Source organism: Pongo abelii, chromosome 17 (genome assembly GCF_028885655.2).
Source record: "Pongo abelii isolate AG06213 chromosome 17, NHGRI_mPonAbe1-v2.0_pri, whole genome shotgun sequence".
Lineage (NCBI taxonomy): Eukaryota > Metazoa > Chordata > Mammalia > Primates > Hominidae > Pongo > Pongo abelii.
In genome coordinates, this window is record NC_072002.2 from 50,920,556 (window position 1) to 50,939,474 (window position 18,919).

The following is an 18,919-nucleotide window of genomic DNA, read 5'->3' on the forward strand; positions in this document are numbered from 1 at the left end:
GCTTTGCTGAGCTGCCAGCTCGGAGTTCCCTTCCTTGAAATTCATATCCCATAAAGGAAATGTTGTGATGGATGAGGGCATGATCCTGAAATGAACCCAGGCCTTTGTATACCATATCCAAGACTCCATCCATAGCCCCAGCCAGAGATTCTCATCTGTCAGACCAAGTCTTTCCATCAAGATAAAACAATGGCCATCTTTTCCTGATTAGTAAAAATAATAATAATAATAATAGTGAAAACAGCTAATGAATTGTCTTGTTAGCTTTATGGTTTTTGTTTTTGCTTTTTTTTGTTTTGATTTGATTTGATTTGATTTGTTTTGTTTTTGAGATGGAGTCTCACTCTGTTGCCCAGGCTGGAGTGCAGTGTCATGATCTCAGCTCACTGCAAGCTCCGCCTCTCAGGTTCACGCCATTCTCCTGCCTCAGCCTCCCGAGTAGTTGGGACTACAGGTGCCCGCCACCATGCCCGGCTAATTTTTTGTATTTTTAGTAGAGACGGGCTTTCACCGTTTTAGCCAGGATAGCCTCGATCTCCTAACCTCGCGATCCACCCGCCTCGGCCTCCCAAAGTGCTGGGATTATAGGCGTGAGCCACCGCACCTGGACAGCTTTATGGTTTTTGTCTATACAATTTCTTAAACCTTTGGCAACTGCTGTTATCTGTCTGCTGCTGAGCACTAGCAGCTGAAAAAAAAAAAAAAAAAAAAGGAATGGCACTAATGGAAAAACTCAGAAATAGTTTATCATGTGTGGTTCAATAGCATGTTTCTTTATGGACACGTGTGGTCTTGGCTGTGATTTTATAATGCATACATATAACATCATCCTATTTTACTGCTAGTAAAATTGTTCCTGAATCCTATGATGGAATTAAACATATAAATATGCCATGGTGTTCTGCAGAGAGCAACATGACTTCCAGGTGTGTTTCCATCTAGTGGGTTTAGAAGCAGCTCTCCAGTTCCCTCTCAACTGGGTGAGACAGCAGACAGGTGCCAGAGGTGATTTAGGGTAAACTGAGCATATCCATTTGTGCACAAGTTTATAAATCATAAATTTTACTTCTCAAAGTGGCTTTAGACTCATTCCTCAGCAGGGATGAATGGACATATAAGCAGTTGTCTTTTTGAATAGTTTCTTTTGGATAATGAAAACTGTCAGATTTAAGGAATCAGCAATAAAACCAACAAACTACCAGTCCTCAAAAATCATTACTACCTAAAGCAAATGAAGTTTTCCAGAACAAATTCCTTTGGTTGCATTATAAATATAAACATCACGCATGCTGCATGTGGGCTAACCAGAAGGCTTCATTCTGCAGTGTGGGCAATTTGGTCTGGGGCCAAGAGTGGGCCAGTTAGCAGGGATAAAAGCCAAAGGGGTTAAAGTCCAGCATAAGGAGTGATCGGTGTTTATGAAGAAGGAAATTTTTCTTTTTAATTTATTTTTTTTTTAGACGGAGTCTTGCTGTGTCGCCCAGGCTGGAGTGCAGTGGCGCGATCTTGGCTCACTGCAAGCTCCACCTCCGAGGTTACGCCATTCTTCTGCCTCAGCCTCCCGAGTAGTTGGGACTACAGGCGCCCGCCACCTCGCCTGGCTAATTTTTTGTATTTTTAGTAGAGACTGGGTTTCACCGTGTTAGCCAGGATGGTCTCCATCTCCTGACCTCATGATCCACCCACCTCGGCCTCCCAAAGTGCTGGGATTACAGGCATGAGCCACCGCGCCTGGCCGAAGAAGGAAAATTTAAAATGTTCCATTTGACCCAGGCAATTGCACTTTTGCTCAGGGCCTGAGATAAAAAGGTGGATTCAAGTTCATCTGTGGGGCATGGTATGGTATTAATATCAGACCACTGGATCTTCTTCTCTTTGCTTGCATCTTTAAGTCACTTTCCCTTTCTAGTGGCCAGGGCCTGGCAGGAAGAGAGAAAGGCTCATGGGAGCCCTTAGAGAGCCTTGCTTTGTCATTTTGCCATATTGGAGACTCCCTTTCCTTAAGGTCTTCCCTGTGGTAGTTGACAGGAAATTGATTGACACCCCTCTACTGTCTGGGTATGGGGTCCTTCCTTCTGAGTGAACAGGTTTGCCTGTCCCACAGAGGGTGAGGCAAGTGACCAGAGAGGATAACTCATGTTGAAATTTGTCCTAAATCTCGAGTCCCACTAATTTGGCTCAGCAGAGCTTTTGAAGTAGTTCAATTTTTATTTGACAATTCTTAAACATAAGTATCACACATGATTAGCAGGAAAAAAATTCAGCCATCCTTTCAAGCGATCCCATCTCTACTTTCTGCTTAAGAGTATATCGATCTGTGAAGATCATGTAAAGTGTAGTGTAAGCTACAGGTTGACAGAACTCAAACTCTCTTTCCACCGTTATTTATAGCAGAAGCATCTGCATTGAGTGTATTTATGTAGTATGTGAAAAGACATGGAACATGCTGTGAGGAGCTTCTGTCTGAGTGTTAGACCAACCCATGTCTGAGGCACTGAGCTAAATATCTTATTTTCCTTTGGATTTAATGTGGATATTTAGGAAAGTAAGAGGGGGGAAGTATTGAACAATTGATCGTGTGTGTATTTATTTATCTGGGTTAAGAGAGGACTGGCCCGGGAGTCAGTGCAGATGGTCCACCTGGGGATAAACTGGGTATCTCCACCAACCACCACCATTACAATTACAGCTACTGATACTTGAATATCTATCATGTAACAGACACAACTCTAAACATTTTTCACATAGGACCCATTTATTTGGCACATATTTGAGTATCAGTTGTGTGCTTGCAGTCATCAGGAAAAAAGTTTCTTACAGAACCTGCACTCCAGTGTTTGGGGTGGGGGTGGGGGGCAGTGAAATTGGAGAGAGACAGATGACAATGATTAAGTATTGTCTTCTAATGTACTCCAGCAGCGCTAAGGAAAAAAGACAAAGTGCTTTATCTCGATGACAATTCTCAGTAATCCTATAAGGTAGGTACAGTCATCCCAGAGACCTTAGGAGCTCCAGATGAGCTTCCTGAGCCCCTCCATCCCACTCCTTTGGGGTCCAGTTTCTTTCTCTGTTATGTGAAGGGCTAGCATTATATGGTTTATGATTCCAGTACAGGAACCCTCTCCTCCGCAACACACACACACACACACACACACACACACACACATGCATATGCACACATACACACACACATTGTAAGGAGTTAACAAAGGCAATGAGGGGAGTGAGTGGACCCCATAATTCTGACAGGAGCTCCTAGGAAATGTGCAAATGCTGGTGTTGAACACAGGCCTAGCCTGAGGCCTGCCAAGGCTATTTTTGTTGAACCAAATGTTTCTTCCCTTCCACCTTCATTCTTGTAAATATTTCCGATTTTTTCTGCCCCGAAATAATAAAAAGAATGAACATCCATCCTAAGAGTGTACAAATATATGCACATTTCCAGACTTAAAATCCTTAGATGGTAATAAGAGACTCAGATAACACAGCTAAAAACACATTTTTCAGTTAAATTAAGCCAGGGTTTGAGTGTTCTTATTATAAAGGATTAGATGCACACATGTGCATGTGTCTGTTTAAGGGGAGTACGGATGTAGTCTGGCTACCTTTCCCTCTCTCTCTGGGCTGCCTGCCATTGTTCCTTGGCCTTTGCTCCCTCAGGACCTGTTTCACATCTTTGGCTCCAGAGTAAGCAACCAAAAGTAATTCTGGGTCCATTAGCACCACTAGAAAGTCTTAGTTTCGATACTTTCTCCCCTGCATATTCTTCCTTTGAACCATGCATGGGTAACTCACTACAACATGTGTTTTATGCCAAGGTTTTATACAAAATGTGAATGTTAGAAGCTGCCCCTGTTATAAACACAAACGGCAGCATCCAGATCTCTTAAACTGGACAGTGAGACCCAAGGCCTGCTGATCAGATTGATTGACTGTCTTGAGAGCTGAGATGGTTACTTTACAGGGGTTGGAAGAACAACTACACTGTGGTGTGGACTTCAAAGTAGTTTGATGATCAATATCAGCAAGGAGATAATTCAGTAGTCAGCAGGTGAAAGGAGAAAGAACATGTCTTTGTGCTCAGTTAGCAAGGGTCATAGAAGATTGCCCAGTTCTGACTCGGTGGGCAACTTAGCCAAAGCAAAAGGCTTTCTGTTCACTTAGGAAAGCCAGAATATCTCCACATTGAGCTACATTGGTGCCTTTTACATCTTGTAGTAAGTAGGTACCTATTCTTTGTTTAATCCTCTTAAACAAATCCCCTTAAATCCTGTCTTCTCTGCTTTTCTTACTGTGTGCATCTGCTTCCTGGTTCTTTTAAAATTGCTTCAGCTTAACCTACTTCCTGCCTTCTCAGAGATCTCCATTCACTATTCAGCAGACATTTTACTGAGCATGTACTGTATGCCAGGCACTGTCCTAAGAGCACGGAGATCAGCAAGACAGATACTATCGTGGTCCTTGGGAAACTTTTGTTCTCAAGGCCAAAATCAGCTCTGACATAGCCTATCCAAGGACCAGCATTTGGAAACTACTGTATTTAGGTTATTTCCAAGTTTACTTCTCTCAAGCAAAAATAAGCAATATCCCTTTGAGATCTTTATAGAGAAAGCAGGAAAGAGCTTCATGTTGCAAACCACCAAGCCAAGGGCAAGGCAATTCTTATTTCACTTCACTTCAAATATTCATCTTGAGCCTAGAAAACCATGTCAAGGTGTTGTGTGCCCCTTTTTGGTCTTGCCCGTGGCTTAGTGGTCCTGAATGTGAATGCGGAGTATCTCCTGTCCCTCCTAGATCTGGAGATAACCACCCATAAGCCTCCTGCAGAGCCCAGGCAGCAGTCACCTCTTGTGCCAAGTCCCCTGCAGTCATCCCTGCTGCAAGAGACCTCACTTGCACAGTGACAGGCTTAGCTGCATGCTTGCACACTTCTCAGCTGTTGCTCTGTGCTGGTGTCTGTTCTTGGGCTTATGCCTAGCTGCTCCATTAGATTATAAACCTGTTGAGGGCAGCTGCCTAATAGACCTTGTACCTAGCTGATACTTAATAGTATTTGTGCCTTGATGAAGTAGATGTAATATACTTCCGTTCTTGAGGTATTTGCTACACAGGCATGTCACTTATTTCTTTGAGTCACTGCTAGAGGGATGTTAAGATCTTCCACATCCCCTTTTCTTCTGTGCTGATGGATATTCTTAGAGTACTTACCAAGAGTTTTCTACTCTGGGGGAAGTGTATGGCCTACAGAGTTGCAATGATTGGATTTTTAAAAATTACATATTTAATATGAAGAAATTTTCAAGCAAGTAAGCATCCAGACACTGAAGCATACACAATGCTCTTGTCAAAAGGTCAAAGATGATGTGAGATAGGGTTCTCTACTAAGAAATAGTCTCAATTAGAAGCCTGCTCAAATCCATCCTAAGGATAATGTCACACTTTGAAATTTGGTGACTGAAAGACGCTGCCATCACTGGATACATCCTTGGATAATAAACTGTGATGTGAATCAGATAAAGAATGTTGATGAATTGCTGTTTCTAATGATTTTTGCTTTACTCATAGGGGTCACACCTTGGTCAAATATCATGGAAATCCTGGAGGAAAAAGATGGAGTTGATACGGAGCTACTGGTTTATGCAATGACTTTGGTGAACAAGGTTGGTTGACTATGTTATGGGTTGAATTGCATCACCTAAAAAGATATGTTAAAGCCCTGACCCCTGGTATCTGTGCCTGTGGCCTTATTTGGAAATAGTGTCGTAGCAGATGTAATCTGGTTGTGAGGGTGGGCTCTGATGCAGCATGACTGTGTCCTTATAAGAGGAAAAGAGACACAGAGGGAAGACGATGTGAACATGCAAGGAAGACAGCCACAAGAGGACAGGCAGAGGTCAGAATAATGCATCTCCAAGCCAGGGAACACCACAGATTGCTGGCTGCCAATTGAGGATGAAGGAAAGACAGACTTCCTGTAGAGCCTTTAGGGAAAGCATGGCCCTGCTGACACCTTAATGTCAGACTTCTAGTCTTTCAAACTGAGAGAGAATAAGTGTCTGTTATTTTAAGCCACCTAGTTTGTGGTACTTTGTTACAGTAGCCATAGGGAATTAATAGATTGTGAAAATCTAAAATTTTCTCTCTGAATAAGAGCCACACCATGTGGACACCCGTCACAGTGGCTGGAACCACAGCTGCAGTGTGCAGTACGGGAGAAAATCCTTTATGCGACACGTGGGGTGGATGCGTGCAGGTGTGCATGCTTGTGAAGGCCTGTGGGTGCCTGCGTGTGTTCATACTTTGGTCTTTTCTAGTAAAACCAGGAAAGTGATAGTGAGAATTTTATGACTGCTTTTCCTATCAAGTTGGCCCCTTAAAATAATAATAATAATTATTATTATTATCATTATTATTTGAGGCGGAGTCTCACTCTGTTGCCCAGGCTGGAGTGCAGTGGCACCATCTCAGCTCACTGCAGCCTCCGCCTCCCAGGTTCAAGAGATCCTCCTTCCTTAGCCCCCCAGTAGCTGGGATTACAGGCACGTGCCACCATGCCTGGCTAATTTTTGTATTTTTAGTAGAGTCGGGGTTTAACCATGTTGGCCAGGCTGGTCTTGAACTCCTGACCGCCGGTGTTCCACCCGTCTCGGCCTCCCAAAGTGCTGGGATTACAGGCGTGAGCCACCGTGCCTGGCCAAAATTGTTTTTTAAAATCATTTTTCCTTGAGGGAATATAAATTATGAAGTTTTACTCTAAGAAAATAGTTCACATGTCAGGAAGACACGAGGTGCACGTGTTCCACTGCATATTGAAGTTGGACTCTTGGGCTGAGATAAGGAATCCTGGAGGTAGGTCCCACTTGTCTCACGTGATGGTGACCACACCTTGTGCTCTCATTCCTCCTGTTGCGTCCCTCCCTGATCACCACCTTGTAGGGCAGTCTTGGTCCTTGGTGCTCTTCCCCAGAAGTGCTGCTCTGAAACAAGGGGACCCATGCTGACCCAGAACAAGCCCAGTCTCAGGTCTGGAGTTTCTCCATTTGGATCGACATGCCTTAGAGCACAGACACCTCGCCAGCTGCCACATGGGCCTTCCTTGTACTCTCCTTACATGCTTATGCTGGATGTGAGCCTGCAAGACCATCTGCAGTGATGGTTAGGGCTTCAGAAAGATCCAGAGTCCCTTCCTGAAATACAGCTGGAGAAACATTTTCCCTGATGAACTGGGGATAAATTTGTAGAAAGCAGTATAATTATGAAGAGCACCTTCTCCTACTAGATAGTAAAATATGCAAACCCTGAGGATTACAACAATGTGGTCTGGCCCCTTCCTCAGCAGACAGATGATTGGTGCGGAGAAGCTCTGAAACAGACCTCAGTGTATAGAACAACTCACTGTACAGTTAACATTGGTGGGGATGGGTTAGGTACTGATTGGAGAGGTGTTGTTAAATGGAAGTAAACAAAAACATACTTTAACCATACACCACAGTAAGCCCCAAGGAGCTTAAAGCATTTAATGGAACATAGCAAACTGTAGGAAGAAAAAAAAAAAGAGAGATGAAGAGTAATTAGTCTGTGGTTGGTAACGTTTATTTTAAAAATAAAACCAGTGAAACAGGTTCCAGAGGAAGAGATTTAACTATTTTACTGCATAAAATTTTAAAAGATCTTATTTACAAAATGAAAATCACAAATTATAACTAAATGCAAATGACAAACTAGGAGATTGTTTACAAAAAGAAAGGTGGAAAATGATATTATCCTAAATATATTATGAACTCAGTAGAAAAATGAAAGACATTAAGCCAACTAAGGACAAAAGAAATACATACGAAAACAAGAAGACATGTTTCCCAGGTCACATTGGCAATGATTGCCTTTTAATGAAGTATCATTTCTTGATGAACACCCAGGAAACTCCTATAACCCTGGTGGGAAATGGGCACAACTTTTCTGAAGCATAATCCTAAGAATTCTGCTTTTATTTTCAAATATTTTTATGAGCGCATTTTACCATTTGATTTGAAGCAATTTTCTGTTGGTTTCTAAGAATTAAGGTCATCTATTTCCTGTCCTTTTTAGTCACTGACATTGTTTTGGAAAACACTGAATTCAGCAAAAATGGAATTTTCACATTGCCACAGTGTTCCCCATTGTAACATTACCTATTTTATTGATAAGGCCGTGCCCAGCTGTTCTTATGATCATAGCAGTACCCACACAGTGTGGTACTTTGTTGCTAATCACTGGCAGAGACCCAGTGCCTGTCACCCTCTGTTTGGCATTCTGTGGCATTTGATGTCCAGGAATCCCTCACTTACTCTTTCTCTTCTGGCAGTTCTTTCTCATCCTTTGTTAGTTCTGGCCAAGAAGACATCCAGAAAGATCCTTGAGGTCATTCATTCAAATGTAATCCTTTCCTTAACTCATTTATGCCTAGTGTTCCGTTATTGGAACGCTAAGCTTGTGTGAGTTATTTATATCCTACTTCTCGAGGTCATCGCCAAGTTATGATTTTTCACACACACACACAAAATTTGCAACCTCCAGCATAAATGCGTTAAACAAGTCAACAGACCAGCAGCACTCATGCCGGGTTTGTTTTGTTTTGTTGTATTCTAGTAATGCGTGTTGCCCAATGAGTAAACTTCTCTGAGATACCAAACAAAATAACAAATTAAAATGTTAATCTGGGTCTGGAAGACATTCAAACTGTGAAACCTGGGAAATTATGTTGCAAGTTGGGTGGTTTCTAAGTATTGATTTCAACAAAATAAAGGCCCCTAGTAACATAGAATTTTAAAAAATGGACATTTCCATGACCAACAAAACAATGACACTAAGTCCTATCCTGGTTACTGTCCTAAAACTGATTACCTTGTAAAATAGGAGGAAGCACACTGGGGTGGGAGGTAGAATGAGTAACAAGAGGGGTTACCGTGAGGCTGGCTTAGGGTGTTCAGGGAAAGCAGGACCCCGGGGAGCCATGGGGAGAGGAGTTGTTCAGTGGGGCTAGGGGATAACTAACCTGGATGGTACATGCTGAGTAGTTGCCTTTGTTTTTACATTTACTTTTATTGTTTTAAAATTATTGTCTTAGTCCATTTTGTGTTGCTGTAACTGAATACCACAGACTGGGTAATTTATAAAGAAATCGATTTCTCACAGTTTTGGAGGCTGGGAGGTTCAATATCAAAGTATCAAAGTACTGGCATCTTGTGAGGACCTTTTTGCCATGCCATCCATGGTAGAGGGCAAGGGGGTTGTAGGGGAAGAGAGGAGAAGGGGGTGAAACTTATGCTCTATTGGGAACCTGTTCCTTCAGTAACCCACTCCTGAGATAATGGCATTCATCCGATTTACCTCCTTTCAACACTGTTGCTTTGGGGATTATGTTTTTAACGCATGAACTTTGGGGGACATATTAAAACCATAGCATTCTGCCCCCTGTCCCCAAAATTCATGTCCTCTTCATGTGCAAGATATATCCATTCCATCCCATTAGCCCCAAAGTCTTAATGAATTCCAGTACAGACTCAAAGTCCCAAATCCAGAGTCTCATCTGAATCAGGTATAGGTAAGACTCAAGGCGCGATTCATCCTGAGGCAAATTTCCCTTTAGCTGTGAGTCTGAAATCAAACAAGTTACCTACTTCCAAAATATGTTGTTGGAACTGGCATAGATGTTCACGTTCCAAAAGGCAGAAATAGGCGAGAAGAAAGGGATAACTAGTTCCAAGTCCAAAGCCCAAGAGAGGAAAAAACAATATTAAATCTTAAGACATCAGAATAATCTATTTTGACTCCATGTCCCACATCCTGGGCACACTGGGGTTGGGGTTGGGCCCACAGGGCCTCAGGCAACCCCATCCCTATGGCTTTGCTGGGCTCGGCCCACGCTTCAGTTCTCCTGGGTTGGAGCTTATGCCTACAGCTTTCCCGGGCTGGATTGCACACTGGTAGCTCTACAGTTCTGGGGTCACGGGGGCTGCCTCACTCCTGTGGCTCCACTAGGCATTGCCCTAGCAGGGACTCTTTACAGTGGCCTCACCCTGTGACAAGTTTCTTCCTGGGACCCTAGGCTGTCCATAACCTTCTTTTAGATCTAGGTTGAGGTCACCATGGCTCCACAGCTCTTGTATTTTCCACACCTGCAGAATTAGCACCATGTGTTTTATGGCTTGTACCTTCCAGAGCAGCAAGGCCTGCTTGAGTCACAGCTGGGGTGGCCGAAAAATCCTGCACCAGAATTCTGGGAGCAGGATCCTGAATGGCCCTGAGCAGTGAATGCTGAGGTACCGCTGGTGCCTGTCCAGAAACCTTGCCCTCAAGGTCCTAACTTGCTTAGAAGGTCTCTGAAATGCCTTTGGAGTTTTCCTCCCATCGTCTTGGTGAATAACACTGGCTCCCTTCTATCCATACTATAATCCTTTTAGCAAATGGTCACTTGGTCATGCCTTTGGTTTGCTTTCCAAAAGATGCTTTTTCACTCTTTACATGGCCAAGCTGTGACTTTTTCGAATTTTTCTACTCTACTTTCCTTTTAATAAACTCCATCTTTATATCACTTCTATCCTCTTGCATCTTCCTATGTGCAGTTAAGAGTAACCATACAACTCCTTCAATATTTTGCTTAGAATTTTTTTTCACCAGATATCCTAGTTCATTGCTCTTAAATTCTAACTTTCATTAGAGCTCTAGGACATTGACATAGTTCAGCCAAGTTCTTGCCACTTTAAAACAAAGATGGTTTTTATTCCGGTTTCTAATACCTTGATTCTCGTTTCCATCTGAGACCTCTTCAGAATTGGCTTTACCATTTGTATTTCTACCAACCACTTCAGCAATCCCTAAGAAGGCTCTGACTTTTCCTACAACGATTCTCTTCTTCTGAGCTCCCACCAGAGTCAACCAGATAATGCTCTAGTCAATCTAGGCTTTTTCTAGCTTGCTTCTCCAAATTTTTCCAGCCTCTACCTATTACCCAATTCCAAAGCTGCTTTCACGTTTTCAGTTATTTGTTATAGCAACAACCCACTTCTCTGTATCAATTTTATGTCTTTGTTTTGTGTTGCTATAACAGAATACCACAGGCTGGGTAATTTATAAAGGAAATAAATTTATTACAGTTCTTGAGGCTGGGAGTCCAATATCAAGGTGCTGACATCTGGCCAGGCCCTTCTTTTCTGTGCTATACTGTAGTGGGATACAGAGGGTGAGGGAGGTTGTAGGGAAGATAAGATGGTTGAACTCATCCTTTTACCGGGAAACTACTCCCACAATAATTAACCCAGTCCTGAGATAACAGAACTAATCCATTCATTACCTAATCACTGCTTAAAGGTTCTCCCTTCCAACACTGCTGCATTGAGGTTTAAGTTTCCAACACATGAACTTTGGGTGGGGGGCACATTCAAACCATAACAATGCACCTTCTAGAATATAGCTATATGAGTTTTAACACGTACATGGAGATGGATCACCTTCACAATTAGAATACAGACTAATAATAACATAGTATTCCCCCATGTTATCCTTTTGTAGTGACACTCTGACCTCCTATATATAATCCTGAGAAACCACTGATTTATTCTCTTATCACTGTAATTTTGTCTTTTCAAGAATGTCAGATGGAATCATACAGTAAGTAACCCTTTGAGGCTGGCTTCTGTCAGTATAATGCCTTTTGAGATTAATCTTTTATTGCATATATTAATATATGCAATATATTAATTAACTTCTTTCCACTGCTGTGTAGTATTCCTTGTAGAGATGCATATGTGCTTACCCATTCACCTGTTGAAGGAGATTTGTGTGTTTATAGCTTTTGGCTTCCACAGATAGCGCTGCTATGAACATTCATGTACTGGCTTTGCCACAATGATTTTATCCTACAAGAAAGACTTGGCGCAATCAATGAAAACCCAGGGAGGGGGAAGAATGTCCTTTAGGACAGAATTTCCCCCTCTGAGAGAGATTTGTAAAGATTTACTTGTCACAGGCCTTCTCAAGACAAAGTCTAAGAAAAAAACAGGAGGAGGGATACCAAGTGTCAGGCAGCTATGCTCGGCACCTTTAGTGTCTGAGGGTGAAGGCAACAGGAAACATTTACCTCGCAGACTTTTCTGGGGAAGCTGCTGTTTATGTCAGAGGTGGACAACTTAGCAGCAGAGGCTGCAGGGTGGAACTGGGAGGGGAGGCCCAGGGACAGGTGGAAGTGTGGTAGAATTTGCTGAGCCTATTAGAGAATCAGCCAAAAAAAAAAAAGATGAATTTTTTAAAAGATGTATGGCACCCTCTTGCACAGCTGGAAAAAGAAGCTGCATTTGTGAGTGGCAGAAGGCCATCATTTCCCCTGCAGCCTGCATTAAAGGTGATAGTACGCAGGCTTGGCTCAAGCCCATATTTTCACTGCGGAAATGACAAATGACCTGCTGATACCCTCAGTTCGGGGCCTATTACTGAGCAAGGGGCAAGAGTTTCCCGAGTCTTTTTAGTTCTTTTTTTTTTTTTTGAGACAGAGTCTTGCTCTGTCACCCAGGCTGGAGTGCAGTGACATGATCTCGGCTCACTGCCATCTCCATCTCCCGGGTTCCAGTGATTCTTGTGCCTCAGCCTCCCAAGTAGCTGGGATTACAAACATGTGCCACCATGTCCTGCTAAATTTGTGTATTTTTAGTAGAGATTGGGTTTCGCCATGTTGGCCAGGCTGGCCTTGAGCTCCTAGCCTCAAGTGATCCACCTGCTTCAACCCCCCAAAAGTGCTGGAGTTACAGGTATGAGCCACTGTGCCTGGCCCCTGCTTACTTCTATAGTTCTAATTTTTTAACTATTTACTAGTGATTCCCTCACCCTTTATGGTTGGACTTGCTAAAGCAATGGGGATTAGGTTTAGCAGTTTAACCTCCTGGACACTTCTGAGTGAAAGAACCTCAGTTGACTCCCAGCAAGGAGAAAGGGGAAGAAGAAGGTGGGGGAACAGAGAGGTGAAGAGACTACCAGCGGCCTCTCTCTGTACCTGGGGCTGGCCCCCACGCTGCTATGTAGGAAGTTTTAATTCTGACGCTAGATGTCCCTTCACCTGCATTCCTCAGGCTGTGCATTTTGCAGAGTCAGCTGGCAGTTAGGTCATCTCTAATTGTTCACCCTGCCTGGGCCTGATATTGCCATTTCCCTCTCATCTTTTAATAAGTTCTAGAGTTTTCACTAAAAGCAAAGGATGATAGGATTCTTTGAATGATGTGCAATTTTTCAATCAATGTTGGAAGCAGAAGGCAGACCTGATGACCGTTATTGCCTGTCAGTGCGATGTGGTTGACCTGGTTCCTGCACGTGGCGTGACGGCCCAAGTGTGAACACCTATTTATGATTGCTTCAGATTCACAGCTTCCTGCCTTGTGTCCTTATTGGGGCCTTGAATAATTAGGCTATCACATCACAATTAGTTTTCATTAGTTTCTGATCTCAATAGCAGTGACTTGTGTCCTCTTTGCTCAGCTTAAAAAGGAAAAAGCCAGTATTCAAGTTATGAATAGAGGCCTTCTTTCCAACATTGATAGCCCCAAAATAGAAGTGTTAGAGAAGCTGGTGCTATGAAATGATCTTCACAGAAATGTTGGTCTTATTCCTTCCTAGGCAAGTTAACATGTTTAGAATAATTTTGGAATGTATGTCTTGTTCTTAGAAATGCAAAGATAGTGAAGTAAGTAGGGACTAAAGGCTGAGACTGGAATGGCAGCTCTGAGCCCAGGGTTTTATCCCAGTGTCTTCAGTCACTTCCTGTTACCTTGGGTGTTTATCCTTCTCTCCCTCCTGTATAAGATAAAGGGCTTGCAGTAAATCTCAGGCTTCTTCCAGCTCTGAGCTGGGGCCTTGTCTCAGATACCCTCCTTCTCTTAAGAGAGGTAGAATTCAAAGAGAAGTCAGCTTTTTCTTTCTTGGTTCTCTTTTTGTCTCTTAATTGCTGCCTTGAAATTTCTCATGTTTTTCTAAATTTCATAGACCATGGGGAGGCCCTATTGAATTTAAATACAATTTAATAAAATTAAATGGTTACAACTCCAGTTGTTGGTGTATGGATCTTAACAGGAGTTTCTAATTACAAAGTAGGTTAGTTTTCTATTGCCATGTAACAAATTACTGCCAACTCAGCAGCTTCAAACAACATCCATGTATCATCTCACAGCTTCCGTGGGGCAGGAAGTCCAGGCATGGCCTTAGTAGGTCCTCTGCCCAGGGTCTCACAAGGCTGCAGCCGAGGTGTCGCCCAGGACTGAAGTCTCATCTGAGACTTGGGGTCCTCTTCCAGGCCTGTGTAGTTGGCAGAATTCATTTCCTTGCTTCTGTGAAAGTTGTGGTTGCTGCTGCCTCGAGGCCAGTGGGATAATCTCTTTCCAGTCCAGAGCTCAGAGAAGAGCTAAGCCTTCTTTTAAAGGGCCTACCTGATTATCACCTAGGAGAGTCACCCCTTCGATTAACTCAAAATCAACTGCTTTTGGACCTTCATTACATCTGCAAAATCCCCTCACCTTTGCCACCTAACTTAACCTAATCATGGGAGTGCCCCGCCCACGCTCAAGCCAAGGAGATTATGTAGCACTTGTACACCAGAGGGGAGAATATTGGGGTTCATTCTGCCTGCCACACTGAAGAGGCTTTTGCTCAAATAAATTTGTCATCTGCCTGGATTGATTAGTGGCCATGATAATAACAATATGCCTGGATTAGGCGTTGGAAAATGCCCTGAGAGCCTCAAGGCAGTCTTCTATGGTGTGTCTGTAGCTGGTTCTTCTCTTCTTCCAGACGTTATCAGGACTGCCAGACCAAGACACCTTCTACGATGTCGTGGACTGCCTGGAGGAGCTGGGCATCGCTGCTGTGTCCCAGAGGCACTTGAACAAGAAAGGGACTGACCTGGACTTAGTGGAGCAACTCAACATTTATGAGGTACCAGACCATGCCTTTTTTAAGGTATCGTACAGCTTTGGCAATTGTCAAAGGCTGAGATGGCGCCTACTTTAGACCACGTGTGTAGCGCATGACCACCACCAGCTTATTAGAAATTCAGGATCGTAGGCTTCACCCCAGACCTACTGAATCAGAAACTCTGAGGGCCCAGCAGACCGTGTTATGACAAGCCTTCCAGGAGAGTCTGATGCATATTCAAGTTCAAGAACCCTTGATATAGGGGAAATTGGTTAGCTATTTTCCTTTAAAGAACATGCCATTTGTCAGCGGCACCTTCACTCAAGGAGATGGGGAGAGAAAGAGATAGAGACAGAAATCACATTTCTTACACCTGAGGGGGTTGGAACTTCAGGCAGGGCCAGATACATGATTTGTAGCAACCAATGCAAAACGAAAATGAAGGACCATTTATGGAACACTCAAGCAAAAGTGCTGTTAAAGATACTGAAACAACACTTCACTTTCTTCTGTGCTTTCTCCCACCTTGTTATGGTGATTTTCTAATTCGGTATGTAATTGTTGTAAGGAAAGGAAAATTAAAATTTAAAATTATTACCATGAATTTTACCATTCATCTTTATATTATGAAGTGTCAGTTTAGAATGCAAATATAAGAGACTTTAACTTGTAGGCAGAATCAGCCAAATTACCTAAATCATATTTTGTAGCTCCCGCATGCACGTGTATTTTGTTCTTACCAGAACAGCAGAAACAGTACGAAACTGACTGCACTGTTTTTACATCACTTCTTGGGGTGTGTGCATTCTGCCAACACTCTGCCTTTAACTTACTAAAGAGTAAGAAAGGGCTGAAAGAAAAAGGATCTAGGAGCTGCCCTATCTTTTCCTTTATGTTGTCATTTCAGCATAAGTTGTTGTCTAACATGGGAAGGTAACAGTGTAAGAAAGGATATGAGAGGCTCCATGGGTTGTCTTCTGTCTGCACTCAAATCCATCTCAAAGGGAAACATGGCCACCAGGGCTGTCAGTGCCCCTGCCTCCCCAGTTGTAGGTGTAACATACTTACCTTGTACTCACTTCCAGTCCCGCAGAACTCCTGCCTATCACCAGTCTACCAGAATCTGTGCACATGAGCAGCAAGGAATGGCAGACATGCATGTTGTACCTCTCTCCTCTGCTCGTGCAACTGCACAGGTCACTCACCCATGACGCCAGTTCTGCTTTGGGCTACACATCAGGGCTTCGGACCCTGTTGACTTGAGTTCAGACTGTTCCCTGTGGGTTAATTTTAGGTCAAATGCCCTCATGGTATTAAAAGTACTTAACTGTGAGTGTTGAAATGACACTCTTTCTTGCTGATCCTCATCATCCCAGTGTCCTGCCATGGCCAGTTAGGGGCAGATCTGAAGATGTGTTTTCTCTTGGGTGGTATGACCTCAACCAGGAAAGTGAATTCCTCTTGGCCCAAACTTAAAGAATACAATGACCCAGGCAATCCCTGAGGAAGTTCCATCAGTGGCATTCTGTGTGTCTGTCATTGCAAGAGCCTTTGGGGTCTGTATAACCTTCCACCTCTGGTTAGTTGGTTGGTTGGTTGTTTTTTGAGATGGAGTGTCTCTCTGTTGCCCAGGCTAGAGTGTGGTAGCGCGATCTCGGCTCACTGCAACCTCTGCCTCCTGGGTTCAAGTGATTCTCCTGCCTCAGCTTTCCCAGTAGCTGGGATTACAAGCGTCCACCATCATGCCCAGCTAATTTTTATATTTTAGTAGAGACAGGGTTTCACCATAGGTGCCAGATTAGTCTTGAACTACTGACCTCAAGCAGTCCACTTGCCTCAACCTCCCAAAGTGCTGGGATTACAAACGTGAGCCACTGTGCCCAAACTTGGTTTTTTTTTGTGTTGTTTTGCTCTCCACCCATCCTTTACATTCCACAAAATTCACCATTTTAAAGTGTACAATTTAATGGTTTTTAGCATATTCACAAGGTTGTACAATCATCACCACTATCATATTTCAGATTGCTTTTGTCACTCCCAAAAGAAACCCCCACACCCATTAGCAGACACTTCACATTCTTCCCTGTCCCCCATGGCCGCGAACCGGTAATCTCCTTTCTCTCTCTATGGATTTACCTGTTTTGGACGTTTCAGACAAATGGATCCATACAAAATGTGGTCTTTGTGGCTAGCTTTCACTTCGTGTGTTTTCAAGGTTCACCTACGTTTGCAGAATCACTACTTTGTTCATAGTTGTGCTATTATATGGATACACCATATTTTGTTTATCCATTTATCAGCGAATACTTGAGTTATTTCTACCTTTTGGCTATTATGAATAATGCTGTTGTGAACATTTGTGTAAATTGAATTTTGTGTACATACATTTTCAGTTCTCTTGGGTTTATACCTAGACGTGAAATTGCTGGTCATGTGGTAACTATCTTTAACTGATTGAGGAATTGCTGGATTGGTTTCTAAAGTGGCTATCCCATTTTATATTCCTACCAGCACTGTATAAGGATTCCAATTACTCCACACCTTTGTCAACGCTTGTTATTGTCCACCATTTTTATTATAGCCAGCTAGTAGGTGTGAAGTGGTATCTTACTGTGGTTTTGACTTGCATTTCCCTGATGACTAATGATATTTAGCCTCTTTCTAAGTGCGTATTGGCTGTCTATAGTTTCTGTGGAGAAATATTTATTCCGATCCTTTGCTCATTTTTTAATTGATTTTTTTTTTTGAGATGGAGCTTTTTCTCTTGTTGCCCAGACTGGAGTGCAATGATGCAATCTCGGCTCACCGCAACCTCCACCTCCCAGGTTCAAGCGATTCCCCTGCCTCAGCCTCCTGAGTAGCTGGGATTACAGGCATGTGCCACCACACCCAGCTAATTTTGTATTTTTGGTAGAGATGGGGTTTCTCCATGTTGGTCAGGCTGATCTCAAACTCCCAACCTCAGGTGATCCACCTGCCTGATCTCAAACTCCCAACCTCAGGTGATCCACCTGCCTTGGTCTCCCAAAGTGTTGGGATTAAGGGCATGAGCCACCGCGCCCAGCCTTGATTTTTTTTTTATTGTTGAGTTTTAGGAATTATTTCTATATTCTGGATACTAGACCCTTATCAGATATATAACTTGAAAATATTTCCTCCCATTCTATGGGTTGTATTTTTCCACTTCTGACCTAACTGATCAGTCTTATTAGTAGTAATACATTTAAAAAATATTTCCTTTTTCCACTTATAAAGATAATATGTACTCATGAAAATTTGGAAAATAACAAAAAGCATTTTTGGTATACGAAAAAACGTAAGAGAAAAAAAATCACCCATGATTTTATTACTAACCATTTTTAACATTTTGGTCTATTTTTCTAGTCTTTTTTGCATATGTGGGTGTGTGTTCATGATGAGGGACATAGTAGTCTACATATAGTGTTGCATATTGAATCTTATTAGCAAACATGTTGGAAACATTTTCCCTTGTCATTACATGTTTAAGAATTTAATATTTTAGTACAATATTCTATCTGTATGTATACCATAATACATATAACTAGTCCCTATTTTTTCAGATTTAAATTATTTTCAAAGTTTTCAGAATTACAAATGCTATTATGAGGAAGATATTCATTCATAAATTTTTCTGCACAGCTAGATCTCTAGGGAAGATATTTTCTGTTTCCTTATGGTCTTCACTGGATAGAAATGGAGAGAGTTATGTATAACTCACTATTTTCTGTAAGTTACTGTCATAATAAGTGACAAGTTGAGGAATAGAACAGAATTATCTTTATATGATCTTGGGAGAGAAGAAACTGGGCCCAACATATTTGCTGGCAGCACTTGAAGCTGCCCACAGCTGCCAGCTAGTCAGCTCTTTGTGCCCTGCTCTGGGCATCTTCTCTTCCAGCCCTGCCTCACTCCCTCACTTTTTCATTGTTACTGACCTGTGGCCCTGGGAGGCCAGTAGGTGACAAAGGAG

General features: G+C 42.7%; 1 protein-coding gene across 9 annotated transcripts in view; it reads left to right on the top strand.

The window, feature by feature from the left end:
* The window catches only part of FHOD3 (formin homology 2 domain containing 3), a 503,817-nt gene that overhangs the window by 309,918 nt on the left and 174,980 nt on the right, over window positions 1-18,919 (top strand). For all 9 annotated transcript variants that reach the window (XM_063716761.1, XM_054537476.2, XM_054537478.2 and 6 more), the window contains 2 exon segments: window positions 5,566-5,660; window positions 14,806-14,949. In XM_063716761.1, the coding sequence (XP_063572831.1) occupies window positions 5,566-5,660; window positions 14,806-14,949 (239 nt within the window).